The 15,112-nt window shown below is 46.0% G+C and overlaps 1 protein-coding gene across 1 annotated transcript in view; it reads right to left on the bottom strand.

Moving 5' to 3' along the window:
* Positions 1-15,112, bottom strand: part of dnah2 (dynein, axonemal, heavy chain 2) — a 288,980-nt gene that overhangs the window by 55,363 nt on the left and 218,505 nt on the right. The window contains exons 62-65 of the mRNA XM_060854787.1: positions 14,627-14,743; positions 7,115-7,279; positions 4,527-4,652; positions 1,189-1,337 (exon numbers count right to left, since the gene is read on the bottom strand). Coding sequence (XP_060710770.1) covers positions 1,189-1,337; positions 4,527-4,652; positions 7,115-7,279; positions 14,627-14,743 — 557 coding nt within the window. The remainder of the gene's footprint in view (positions 1-1,188; positions 1,338-4,526; positions 4,653-7,114; positions 7,280-14,626; positions 14,744-15,112) is intronic.

Genomic DNA, 15,112 nt, shown 5'->3' on the forward strand with positions numbered 1-15,112 from the left:
CATCATCGATAAGACACAAGTCAGGAGTGTGAAGGATACTCCCCACTTGCCCTGGATGGGTGCAGCTCCAACGGTGCGACACCATCCAGCACAAAGTGGCCAACTTGACTAGTGCCACATCCATGAACATGACTCCATCCAGCACCAAGAACACTGGAGCAGCAGTGTGCACTGCAGAAACTCATCAAGGCTCTTTAAAGAGCGTCTTCTAAACATGACCACAACCACCTGGAAAAACAAGGCAGCCAAGATGTGGAATGGGGTGGACAAAGTCAGAAGTCACATGACACTAGGTTATTGTCCAACAGGTTTATTTGAAATCATAAGCCAGGTGACGAAGGAATAGTGCTCCAAAAGCTTGTGATTTCAAACAAACCTGTTGACAATAACCTGATGTTGTGTGACTCCTGACTTAGAAAACCAAGGCTAGCAGATACATGAGAACACAACCACCTCCATGTTCCCTTCCCAAACAGTCATGTTTACATAGAAATCTATTACTGTCCTTCAGCATCACTGTGTCAAACTTCAGGAACTCCTTCTCTTACAGCGTTGTGACCTAACAATGTTAAATGGACTGCAGTGGTTCAACAAGGCAGCTGTCTACCATCTTCCCCAGAGACACCTAGGGATGGACAACAAGGCAGCTGTCTACCATCTTCCCCAGAGACACCTAGGGATGGACAACAAGGCAGCTGTCTACCATCTTCCCCAGAGGCAGCTTGGGATGGACAACAAGGCAGCTGTCTACCATCTTCCCCAGAGACAGCTAGGGATGGACAACAAGGCAGCTGTCTATCATCTTCCCCAGAGGCAGCTCGGGATGGACAACAAGGCAGCTGTCTACCATCTTCCCCAGAGACAGCTAGGGATGGACAACAATTGTTTGCTCAACAAGCAGAGACCACATCCTATGAGTGAATTATATTAAAAAAAACACTGGATTAGACATAGAGTACAGCACATTGACCCCATCAAACATTCCCAGGATAAATACAACTCAATATTAGATACAGAATGCTCTGAACTTGTTAAGGACAAATGCAATGCCCCCTCAGTATTGACTTTGTGACAGTGCAGTGCTCCCCCAGTACTGACCACCTGACTGTGCAATTGCCCCTTTGCCTTGGGTCGATACTGCTACATTAGCCTCTGCTCCCTATTGCAATGCTGCCTAACCCCACATACCTGTTGCCTCTGGTTACAATGACTCCATTCTCAGTGGAGAAGGCATCTGTTGGCAGGCCCTGGATATTCCAGTCTCGCACCGTGGTGGGATTCGCGAGGAAGTTTGCAAATGCAAAGTCAGGTGAACAGGGAACAGCCCGTTGGTTGATCTGTAAGAGAATGTGACTGCAGCACAATCAATCCACGACATCAGGAAGCTGTTAGTCTGCTAGTGTGACGGTGGGGTCACTGGCCATCTCAACTGCAAGGTTATCGAGCTATAAAGGTTAGCAGGATGAAGGATGACTGAGAGAGAGAGAGAGGTGAGGTGGTCCTGCAAAGGGAAGATGCAGGAATATTGATTTTGAGAAGGTACACCTGAGGAAGGAGGGAGAACATTGAATGGTGTCTGTAAGCAGTTTGATGCTTCCTCATGAATGGAAATGATCTCATTTCCCCTTCCACTTCTACAATCAAATGGAGACCAGAGCATACACAAATACATCAACCTGTACAGACCTGTTGTGGTTCTGTTCGCCGAGCTGGAAGTTTTTGCTGCAAACGTTTCGTTCCCTGGCTAGGGAACATCATCAGTGCTATTGGAGCCTCCTGTGAAGCGCTGCTTTGATGTTTCTTCCGGTATTTATAGTGGTTTGTTCTTGCCGCTTCCGGGTGTCAGTTTCAGCTGTAGTAGTTTGTATGTCAGAAACTGACACCCGGAAGCGGCAAGAACATCCATCAACAGACACATCGACCTGGACCCCACACACAAACCACTACAGCTGAAACTGACACCCGGAAGCGGCAAGAACAAACCACTATAAATACCGGAAGAAACATCAAAGCAGCGCTTCACAGGAGGCTCCAATAGCACTGATGATGTTCCCTAGCCAGGGAATGAAACGTTTGCAGCAAAAACTTCCAGCTCGGCGAACAGAACCACAACAACGGACACCCGAGCTACAAATCTTCAACCAGACTGTACAGACCTCTTGGACCCCAGAAGAGACCTGCCATTGATCCAATAGCCTGGAGATACCAGTCACTAATAACCAGGAGACACTGATCCAAAAACACAAATTGCTGGGAAAATGCAGCAGGTCCAGCAGCATTAGTGCACAGTTTAGCTCCACAGATCCTGGCAGACCTGCTGAGCTTTCCCAAATTTCTGATTTCTAGCATCCAGAGTTACTTTGCGTTTTTTTAGAAGATACTAATTACTGACTCAATAACCCACAGATATCTGTCACGGATAATCCAGAGACAGAGCCCCTGACCCAATAATCCAGAGATATCTATCACTGATAATCCAGAGATAGAGCCCCTGACCCAATAATCCAGAGATATCCATCACTGATAATCCAGAGACAGAGCCCCTGACCCAATAATCCAGAGATATCCGTCACAGATAATCCAGAGATAGAGCCCCTGACCCAATAATCCAGAGATATCCATCACTGATAATCCAGAGACAGAGCCCCTGACCCAATAATCCAGAGATATCTATCACTGATAATCCAGAGACAGAGCCCCTGACCCAATAATCCAGAGATATCCGTTACTGATAATCCAGAGATAGAGCCCCTGACCCAATAATCCAGAGATATCCATCACTGATAATCCAGAGACAGAGCCCCTGACCCAATAATCCAGAGATATCCGTTACTGATAATCCAGAGACAGAGCCCCTGACCCAATAATCCAGAGATATCCATCACTGATAATCCAGAGACAGAGTCCCTGACCCAATAATCCAGAGATATCCGTCACTGATAGTCCAGAGACAGAGCCCCTGACCCAATAATCCAGAGATATCCATCACTGATAATCCAGAGATAGAGCCCCTGACCCAATAATCCAGAGATATCTATCACTGATAATCCAGAGACAGAGCCCCTGACCCAATAATCCAGAGATATCCGTCACTGATAATCCAGAGATAGAGCCCCTGACCCAATAATCCAGAGATATCTATCACTGATAATCCAGAGACAGAGCCCCTGACCCAATAATCCAGAGATATCCGTTACTGATAATCCAGAGATAGAGCCCCTGACCCAATAATCCAGAGATATCTATCACTGATAATTCGGAGACAGAGCCCCTGACCCAATAATCCAGAGATATCCGTTACTGATAATCCAGAGATAGAGCCCCTGACCCAATAATCCAGAGATATCCGTCACTGACAATCCAGAGATAGAGCCCCTGACCCAATAATCCAGAGATATCCGTCACTGATAATCCAGAGATAGAGCCCCTGACCCAATAATCCAGAGATATCCATCACTGACAATCCAGAGACAGAGCCCCTGACCCAATAATCCAGAGATATCCGTCACTGATAATCCAGAGATAGAGCCCCTGACCCAATAATCCAGAGATATCTATCACTGATAATCCAGAGACAGAGCCCCTGACCCAATAATCCAGAGATATCCGTCACTGATAATCCAGAGATAGAGCCCCTGACCCAATAATCCAGAGATATCCATCACTGACAATCCAGAGACAGAGCCCCTGACCCAATAATCCAGAGATGTCCGTCACTGATAATCCAGAGATAGAGCCCCTGACCCAATAATCCAGAGATATCCATCACTGATAATCCAGAGACAGAGCCCCTGACCCAATAATCCAGAGATATCCATCACTGATAATCCAGAGACAGAGCCCCTGACCCAATAATCCAGAGATATCCATCACTGATAATCCAGAGATAGAGCCCTGACCCAATAATCCAGAGATATCCGTCACTGATAATCCAGAGATAGAGCCCCTGACCCAATAATCCAGAGATATCCGTCACTGATAATCCAGAGATAGAGTCTTGACCCAATAATCCAGAGATATCCATCACTGACAATCCAGAGATACAGCCCCTGACCCAATAATCCAGAGATATCCATCACTGATAATCCAGAGATAGAGCCTCTGACACAATAATCCAGAGATAACCATCACTGATAATCCAGAGATAGAGACTGACCCAATAATCCAGAGATATCCGTCACTGATAATCCAGAGATAGAGCCCCTGATCCAATAACCTAGAGATATTGGTTACTGATAATCCAGAGATAGAGCCCCTGACCCAATAACCTAGAGATATTGGTTACTGATAATCCAGATACCAACCATGGACCCAACATCCCAGAGATATTCAACACTGATCATCCAGATACCAAACACTAATCGAATAAACCAGAGATGCTGCTCATGAAACACCAGGAGGTAGGCGTTGCTCACAACCCAGAGGGATCAGTCACTGACTCACTAGCTCAGATACACCAGACTGATTTCACATTGACACTGGAGTTGTATTGGCCAGACGCAAGACAATTTACAGCTAAAACTTACCTCCTTCATCCAGATGACACTGACAATATCATCACGGTAGTTCGATAGGAATGGGCCCATGTATGAGAGGAAGGCCGATGCCAACAGGCAGTCTCCAACCAAGTAACCCATATCTGATTCCAGTCCCTGGCAGTAAACCGAACATGTCATGTCAGCACTGACCACACAATGGTGAACAATCATGTCAAAAACGTAACAGTACAATTCAAAGTCAAATGTAAAGTGTCGTTATTTCCAGGGAATGTCTCAGTGTCACCCTGTTTCCTAGCATCAGTTGAGCAGCAGTAAGATAAACATTTTGTTTGTAAGTAGATTTTACCATGGCCTACCCAATGCCATTAAGCAGCAGAATATGGCTTCAGGGTCCCTGCACCATTCGCCGTCTGTGTTGCCACCTCCAGTTCCTGAACCCATGCACACACCAGGGTCAATCCGGATACCCAGATAGGCAAAGGGAGTTCTGGCTGCCCTGGCCTCGGCTGCTGTACTTCAGGTGCTTTTAGCTAGAACACACATATAATGGCTGTAGATGGCTCTGGGTTCTGAAGGAGCGCCTCAGTAGATGTCCAACCTGATGCTCCAGCAAGGAACCCCCACGTTACTGGAGGTGACAGCAGCTCAGGGGCACAGCTGCTGCTGCAGTGAAGCCTGGTAGAAGAAGCAGAGACCATGGTGATCCTGCCGAGTCTGTTGGCCCAGGTTAAGGCTGTATCTTTGCGAGGATTTGAGTGACCCAGGCCAGCAGCAACGCTGGCTGCCACCAAGTTGACTGCAGCCTATCGCCTTTCTCTCAAGTTCCCTCCTAGCTGCCACTTGGACGTATCAATAACAATCTGTCACTTAAACAGCTTGTAATGATTGGGAGAGTGATGCCACATTCACAATAAGCAATATCCCCCTCCACACCATCCCCACTATTAACTAACAGATACTGGCGGGATCATCTCAAGGTGAAGCCTCATTCAGATAAGGCCAGCACTTTCACAAATCATGAAGGCTCACTCTCCGTTCACATGTGAAGACCGACTGAGTCAATGGCCATGATCGTGGCTGCTGCAGCCTTCCCCAGTCAGCAGCAGCAGCCCAGACAGAACACAGGCAGTCATGTCTGTCACCACTCGGGGCAGTCTGCTCACTCACTGCCTACTCAATAACACAGGACATCAAAGCCTACCCCAGTCAATGAGGTTACACAAATGCGACACATCCTCGCTTATCTTTCACAGTTGCTCGATCTGCACTAGTTCAGCAAGTGGTAAGGATCAGAGCTGGATCCAGACCTCATTTGATACCTTGCTATTAAGTAATGTCCAGCAGCCTTTCCATGCTCAGCTCCGAGCTCAGGGAACTGAAACCATTTGCCGTGACTCCACTCCGGTCTGGGCTGACAGTGAGTGATTCAGCAGAGAGCAGACTTGGGAGCATCAGACCCTCCTGATATTATTACTCAGAGCCACAGTGGTTTACCAGGAATCATTTAAGAAGCTCTCTGCTCCTTTCGGTTTTGTACCAATTTTGGCTGAGTTTTGATATTCTTTATAAAATCACAGTAAAATTTGTCAGAAATGGTTCATCTTTTACCCTCAGTCTAGTCCCTGCTAGCTAGACTTTTCTATGTGTCAGCTGCAATCTAAACTCTCCCTGAGCTCTTGTTATCTCCATTCAATCACATTCCCCCCTTAGCTGGTCCACAACACACTATCTTTGAAAATCTTCATTCTTTACAGATTTCTCTGTAGCCTTGCTCTCTAACTCGGAAAGCTCTACACGTCATGAGATGTCCTTGGGTTTTCCGACTCTACACAGTGCCCTCTGCCTTGACCTCACCATCACTCACCACGACCCCTCACTCTGGAACATCCCCCTTATATATCTTTGTTTTGCTGTCTCTTTCTCTCTCTTCTATCTTGGAAGACGCCCTTCAAGAGCAACCTCAGTAGTCAGCCTACGCCTCTCCCTGTTACTGTTGGCTACCTTTCTTTTTTTGCCTGTCTCCCGTTACTCTTGAGAAAGTGGTAGTGAACTTCCTTCTTCAACTGCTGTGGTCTTTGTGCTGTAGGTAGACCCACAATGCCCTTAGGGAGAGAATTTCTTCACCTCCACATATCACCCTGAGGGTGTCTCCTAGCTCAATCCCGATAAAAGCAAGGTGTGTGTGTGTGTGTGTGTGTGCGCATGCGTGAGTGTGTGTATATGTGCATGTGTATGGGTGTGTGCGTGTGTGTGTAAGCATGAGTGTATATTTGCCTGCGTGTGTGTGTATATGCGTGAGTGTGTGTATATGTGCGCGCGTGTGTGTGTGTATATATGTGCGTGTGTGTGGGGATGTGTGCTTGTGCATGTGTGTGTGTGCACACGTGAGTGTATATATATGTACATGTGTGCATATATATGTGTGTATGAGAGTGCGTGTGTATGTTTGAATATGTGTGTTCGTATATGTGTGTGCATGTATACAAGCACACATGTGGGTGTGTGTGTGTGTGTGTGTGTGTGTGTATGTGTTTGTGCCTATATGTGTATATGTTTGTGTATGTGTACATGTGTGTGTGTTTGTAAGAGAGAGCGTTGCTGCGTGTGACCCTCACCTTGACTGTCTGTTCCCAGCGTACTTTCTCTGCGGCCAGACCGGATAGCAGCTTATCTGCACGATCCAGTTTGATCTCCATCTCCTCTGAGCGTTTCCGCAGTTCTTCTTTTTGAGCCAGCTTTTCATCGTATTGTTTCTTCAGCGTATCCAGCTTCTCAGCCACCTGGTATAGGAAAAGGAAAAGGGCACTGAAGTATATCTCTGGCTCCTAGCACCCACCATAGCCATGGCTCGTGCGTGTGCACATTTTACAGTGTCCTACATTTGAAGATGCTGCAGTACCAGAAGAGAAAATTCCTACACATCCGCTCAGTCCTAAAGTCCTCTTTTCTCTGTATCTCTCACACATCTTCCCAGTTCCCTTTTAAATTCGATGGGACAGTAGTTCTTCCACTGTCATCTCAAGCTCTGGCTGCTGCTATGTACAGAGTCATAGCTCTCTCTGGCATAGAGAAAAGCTCTTTAGTGTATCGAGTCTATGCCAGCCAAAATCAAGCACTAATTACTTTAATCCCATTTTCCAGCACTTGGCCCATAGCTTTGCATGCAAGTGCACTTCTAAATACTTCTTCATGTTATGAGAGTTTCTGCCTTATGGGAAATGATTTCCAGATTCCCACCACCCTCTCAGGGAAGCCATTTTCCAAACATCCTCCCTAAATCTCCTGCCCCTTCCCTTAAATCCATGCCCGCTGGTCATTAGTGGCCCTATCAAGGGAAAAAGGTCCTGCCTGTATACCCCTCTTATAATTTTATACGTCTCAATCATGTCTCCCCTCAGTCTCCTCTGATACAAGAAAACCAACCCCAGTCTATCCACACTCACTGCAGAACTAAAACTCGACAATCCAGGTAATGTGCTGGCAAATATCCACTGCACCCTCCCCAGTGTTATCACATCCCTTCTAAAACGTGGATTTCAGTGCTGCAGACAATACTTAACTGTGACCTAACCAACGGTTTGTACACTTCCAGCATCTCCTCCCTGCTTTTGGTTAATAAAGGGAATGATCCCAAATACCTTCTTAACCAGTTTATCTACCTATTCCATCACTATAAGGTTACTGTTGACATGCACAATAAGATCCCTCTGATGTTCCCCACGATTCTACTCTACATCATATATTCCAGAGAGTCATAGAGGTGTACAGCACGGAAACAGACCCTTCAGTCCAACCCGTCCATGCCGACCAGATATCCCAACCCAATCTAGTCCCACCTGCCAGCACCCGGCCCATATCCCTCCAAACCCTTCCTATTCATATACCCATACAAATGCCTCTTAAATGTTGCAATTGTACCAGCCACCACCACTTCCTCTGGCAGCTCATTCCATACACGTACCACCCTCTGCATGAAAAAATTGCCCCTTAGGTCTCTTTTATATCTTTCCCCTCTCACCCTAAACCTATGTCCTCTAGTTCTGGACTCCCTGACCCCAGGGAAAAGACTTTGTCTATTTACCCTATCCATGCCCCTCATAATTTTGTAAACATCTGTAAGGTCACCCCTCAGCCTCCGACGCTCCAGGGAAAACAGCCCCAGCCTGTTCTGCCTCTCCCTGTAGCTCAGATCCTCCAACCCTGGCAACATCCTTGTATATCTTTTCTGAACCCTTTCAAGTTACACAACAACTTTCTGATAGGAAGGAGACCAGAATTGCGCCCAATATCCCAACAGTGGCCTGACCAATGTCCTGTACAGCCGCAACATGACCTCCCAACTCCTGTACTCAATACTCTGACCAATAAAGGAAAGCATACCAAACGCCTTCTTCACTATGCTATCTACCTGCGACTCCACTTTCAAGGAGCTATGAACCTGCACTCCAAGCTCTCTTTGTTCAGCAACACTCCCTAGGACCTTACCATTAAGTGTATAAGTCCTGTTAAGATTTGTTTTCCCAAAATGCAGCACCTCGCATTTATCTAAATTAAACTCCATCTGCCACTTCTCAGCCCATTGGCCCATCTGGTCCAGATCCTGTTGTAATCTGAGGTAACCCTCTTTGCTGTCCACTACATCTCCAATTTTAGTGTCATCTGCAAACTCACTAACTGTACCTCTTATGCTCGCATCCAAATCATTTATATAAATGATGAAAAGTAGTGGACCCAGCACCGATCCTTGTGGCACTCCACTGGTCACAGGCCTCCAGTCTGAAACACAACCCTCCATCACTTAATCGTCCAGCATTCGCTATACCTACCAGCCTTTCCTTTCACCCTAACAGGAATTACAGAATTACACTGCCTTGATTGTCCTTCCCAACAGCATCACTTCACATTTATCTGGATTGAATTCCACTTGTCACACAGCGTATCTGAGCAGCCCACCTAGATCCTCCTGTTCTCCAAGCTAGTTACCGCCACACTCACTTTTGGGTCATCTATGAACTGACTGATCAATCCGCCTACAATCGAGTCCACATTATTTATATATACTGCAAATAGCAAGTCCCTAATGCTGAGTCCTGTCCCTTTACAGTTTTTGGATGAGGGCTGAATATATCTGGAGACAATGCCTTTTGCAGGAAATCTGCTTTCTAAACAGAAAGGAAAGCTTTAAAATCTGATTGAAGATTTGTAGCTCGGGTATCCGTTGTTGTGGCTCTGCTCACCGAGCTGGAAGTTTTTGCTGCAAACGTTTCGTTCCCTGGCTAGGGAACATCATCAGTGCTGTTGGAGCCTCGTGTGAAGCGCTGCTTTGATGTTTCTTCCGGTATTTATAGTGCATTACACTATAAATACCGGAAGAAACATCAAAGCAGCGCTTCACACGAGGCTCCAATAGCACTGATGATGTTCCCTAGCCAGGGAACGAAACGTTTGCAGCAAAAACTTCCAGCTCGGCGAGCAGAACCACAAGAAAGGAAAGCAGATAGGGTTAAATGCTCAGGCAGAGACTGCTTGGACAGTCAGACGAAGTATCATGCACTTATAACTCACTCACAGCTCCCCACTGTAATCATCAAGTTAAAGTACACATTAGCAATGGGGAAAGGCCACTAATGAGCCAGCATCCTCATTAGAGGTTAATCACTGCCCCTCAACCCATCATTCAGTCCCTTCACAGAGATGGCTTCAGCCAATTTATAACATTCCTGCAAATAATCCTCTCTGGCAACTCCATTCCCTGCTCTGTCACACCTTTTGACAGGAATGTTTGGTCACTTACTCAAAACGATCTTTAACGTGCATCCTCTGGTCCCAGAATTTGCCCAGTGAAAATTTGACGATGCATCCTCTGTGATTGTGAATGACACAATCAGGTCACCTTGAAACCTCCTTACATTTCACTGACTGCAGTGCTGCCCGTAGGCCTGACCAGCAGTTACAAAGGCACACAAGCGTCAGAGTGTGACACGCTGTGACAATATCACTGCCTTCATTTGCAGCAGAACCCCAGAACACCATGCAATGGCGTCACTGAGACAGAGACTGGAAACATATCAGGTCAGCAATTTGGAACCATGGAGAATATTCTAAGCGATTGGGGTTGTTCTCCTTGAAGCAGAGTTCTTAAGTGGAGATTTAATCAATGGATTTCAAGTCACAAAGGGTTTTGCTGGAGGGAATATGGGGAGACAGCAGCAGGAATGTCAGTAACCAGAAGGACACAGATTGAAGGGCAACTGGCAAAAGAACAAGAGATGGAAACGATTGACACCCAGCTTCACTTTAAACATTCACACCCTCCACCACCAACACTCAGTAGGGACAGTGTGTACCATTAATAAGATGCACTGTAACAACTCACCAAGGCTCCTGAAACCTTCCCCAAGCAGTATCACTATCGCCTGGGACAAGGGCAGCAGATACATGGGAGCACCACCACCAGCAAACTCCCCTCTGAGCCACATGCTTTCCTGACTTACCACTCTTTCATTCCTCCCAGATCAAAATCCCAGAATTCTCTGACAACACTGAGGGTGTACCTACACCCAATAAACAGCAGTGGTTCCAGAAGGCAAGAAACTAGGCATGGGCAACAAATGCTGGTGATGCCCATATCCCGTGAAAAACTTTGTTAAAATAATTATTTCACGTCAAATGATGATCTGGAATGTGTTGCTTGTAATGGCAGTGGAAACATAATTACTAGTAATCTGTGAGTCAAAGTAAATTAATTACACAGTTTTAGAGGTGTACAGTACAGAAACAGACCATTCAGTCCAACCCATCCATGCTGACCAGATATCCCAACCCAATCTAGTCCCACTTGCCAGCACCCGGCCCATATCCCTCCAAACCCTTCCTATTCATATACCCATCCAGGTGCCATTTAAATGCTGTACCTGTACCAGCCTCCACCACATCCTCTGGCAGCTCATTCCATACACGTACCACCCTCTGAGCCCCTTAGGTCTCTTTTATATCTTTCCCCACTCACCCTAAACCTATGCCCCTCTAGTTCTGGACTCCCCGACCCCAGGGAAAAGACCTTGGGTGTAGGTTTGCTCGTGAGCTGGAAGGCTCATTTCCAGACTATTCGTCACCATACTAGGGGACATCCTCGGTGAGCCTCCGGCTGAAGCACTGCTGATGACTCCTGCTTTCTATTTATATGTTTGGGATTTTTTGAGTTGGTGATGTAATTTCCTGTGGTGATGTAATTTCCTGTTCTTTTTGTCAGGGGGTGGTAGATGGGGTCTAACTCGATGTGTTTGTTGATAGAGTTCCTGTTGGAATGCCATATTTCTAGGAATTCTCGTGCGTGTCTTGTTTGGCTTGCCCGAGGGTGGGTGTGTTGTCCCAGTCGAAGTGGTGTCCTTCCTTATCCATATGTGAGGATACTAGTGAGAGAGGGTCATGTCGTTTTGTGGCTGGTTGATGTTCATGTATCCTGGTGGCTCGTTTCCTGCCTGTTTGTCCAATGTAGTGTTTGTTACAGTTCTTGCACGGTATTTTGTAAATGACATTAGTTTTGCTTGTTGTCTGTATAGGGTTGTTCATGTTTATTAGCTGCGGTTTTAGTGTGTTGGTGGGTCTGTGGGCTCCCATGATGCCAAGGGGTCTGAGTAGTCTGGCAGTCATTTCTGGGTAAATACAATGACTGCAGATGCTGGAGTCATTTCTGCCAAATATTGAACTACAGAAGCAATCATCCCAACACCCACAAACGAAGCTGCATCAGAACATTATTTCAACGAGCAAACACACACTGCAGCACAGAGGAACTACACAGAGCAGAGGAAAATCACCTCTACCGTATATTCAAAAAGAATGGGTATGCAATGAACACAGTCCACTGAACTGTGCAACAAACCCAAACAAGCAGACAAAACACATCCAGAAACCTTAGCCACTCTCCCCTACACCAAAGACATCTGGGAAATGACTGCCAGACTACTCAGATCCCTTGGCATCATGGGAGCCCACACACCCACCAACACACTAAAACAGCAGCTAATAAACATGAAAAACCCTATACAGACAACAAGCAAAACTAATGTCATTTACAAAATACCGTGCAAGAACTGTAACAAACACCACATTGGACAAACAGGCAGAAAGCTAGCCACCAGGATACATGAACATCAACCAGCCACAAAACGACATGACCCTCTCTCACTAGTATCCTCACATACGGATAAGGAAGGACACCACTTCGACTGGGACAATACACCCACCCTTGGACAAGCCAAACAGAGACATGCACGAGAATTCCTAGAAACGTGGCATTCCAACTGGAACTCTATCAACAAACACATCAAGTTAGACCCCATCTACCACCCCCTGACAAAAAGAACAGGAAATTACATCACCACAGGAAATGACATCACCAACCCAAAGAAACCCAAGTATATAAATAGAAAGCAGGAATCATCAGCAGTGCTTTGCCCAGAGGCCCACTGAGGATGTCCCCTAGTAGCGTGATGAAATATTTGGAAATGAACCTTCCAGCTCAGCAAGCAAACCTACATCCAGAACTTCGACCTGAGCTACACATCTTCTCAAAACTCAGATAAGACCTTATCTATTTATCCTATCCCTGCCCCTTATGAGTCAAGGTCACCTTTCAGCCTCCGACGCTCCAGGGAAAACAGCCCCAGCCTGTTCAGCCTCTCCCTGTAGCTCAAACCCTCCAACCCTGGCAACATCCTTGTAAATCTTTTCTGAACCCTTTCAAGTTTCACAACATCCTTCCTGTAGGAAGGAGACCAGAATTGTCCGCAATATTCCAACAGTGGCCTAACAAATGTCCTGTACAGCTGCAACATGACCTTCCAACTTCTGTACTCAATGCTCTGACCAATAAAGAAAAGCATACCAAATACCTTCTTCACTATCCTATCTACCTGTGACCGTACTTTCAAGGAGCTATGAACCTGCACTCCAAGGTCTCTTTGTTCAGCAATGCTCTCTAGGACCTTACCATTAAGTGTATAAGTCCTGCCCTGATTTGTCTTTCCAAAATGCAGCACCTCACTTTATCTAAATTAAACTCAATCTGCCACTTCTCAGCCCATTAGCCCATCTGATCAAGATCCTGTTGTAATCTGAGGTAACCGTCTTCGCTGTCCACTACACATCCAATTTTGGTGTCATTGGCAAACATATTAACCATACCTCTTACACTCACATCCAAATCATTTATGTAAATGACAAAAAGTAGAGGACCCAGCACCGATCCTTGTGGCACTCCACTGGTCACAGGCCTCCAGTCTGAAAACCAACCCTCCACCACCACACTCTGTCTTCTACCTTTGAGCCAGTTCTGTATCCAAATGGCTAGTTCTCCCTGTATTCCATAAGATCTAACCTTGCTAACGAGTTCCCCATGAGGAACCTTGTCGAACGCCTCACTGAAGTCCATATGATTAAATCTACCACTCTGCCGTCATCAATCTTCTTTGTTGCTTCTTCAAAAAATCTCAATCAAGTTCATAAGACATGATTTCCCACACACAAAGCCATGCTGACTATCCCTAATCAATCCTTGCCTTTCCAAATACATGTCAAGCCTGTCTCTCAGAACTCCCTCCAACAACTTGCCCACCATCGATGTCAGGTTCACTATTCTATGGTTCCTGGCTTTTCCTTACCACCTTTCTTAAATAGTGGCACCATGTTAGCTAGCCTCCAGTCTTCTGACACCTCACCTGTGACTATCGATGATACAAATATCTCAGCAAGATGCCCAGCAATCACTTCCCTAGCTTCCCACAGAGTTCTCAGGTGCTGTTCTTGAATTCTTGAAAAGCTCTGGGGAATGTGGAGCAGGAATAAGGAAGCTCTCTCAAAGCTTGTTGATTCTATGAGTGATGTTATTGACATGTGGGCACAATGCCATTTTAATGCAATCCCTTGACTTAATAGTCACAGTTTGATGAGGAAGATGATAAAACATTCAGGGAAGCAAACTGCAACATGAGTGGCCCAAAGCTGGCTCAGGGATGAGGATCTCGGGAGTTTTTTGTTTTAAATTCCTTACAGTGATCTAAAAAGGGGAGATGGAAGATTAATAGTAAGAGGGTAGCAGGACATTGTGACGAAACAGCACCCACCTCTCTTAACTTCGCCTGTGCGTCAGCGAGCAATGCCTGTTTCTCTGCAAGCTGTGCCATAGCATCCCTGAGCCGAATTCGCTTGGGTTCTACCACCCGATACAATCTGCCATACAGCTGGGGGCAAATACAGAGAGAAACAGCAAGTTAGTCAAATAATTCAGGAAACACATGGAAACTACTTTTAAAGAACTTTTATAGCCAATTTCTCACTTGCATTGTGGCCTAGACTTAGAGTCCCAATGACAGAGCTTAACATTTCTACTGATGGACATGGGCATTGCTGGCAGGGCCAGCAGTACTGGGCCTTCCTTCGTTGTTCCTATACTAAGCAGGGAGCTGAGCTATCTCGGAGTCCAGTTAGGAATCAATCACATTATTGTGGATCTGCAGTCACATGTATAACAGACTAGGTAATGCAGACAGATTTCCTTCCTGAGAGGACACAAGTGAATCAGATGGGTTTGTATGGTTAGAATTAGAATT

Source organism: Hemiscyllium ocellatum, chromosome 44 (assembly GCF_020745735.1).
Source record: "Hemiscyllium ocellatum isolate sHemOce1 chromosome 44, sHemOce1.pat.X.cur, whole genome shotgun sequence".
Taxonomy (NCBI): Eukaryota; Metazoa; Chordata; class Chondrichthyes; order Orectolobiformes; family Hemiscylliidae; genus Hemiscyllium; species Hemiscyllium ocellatum.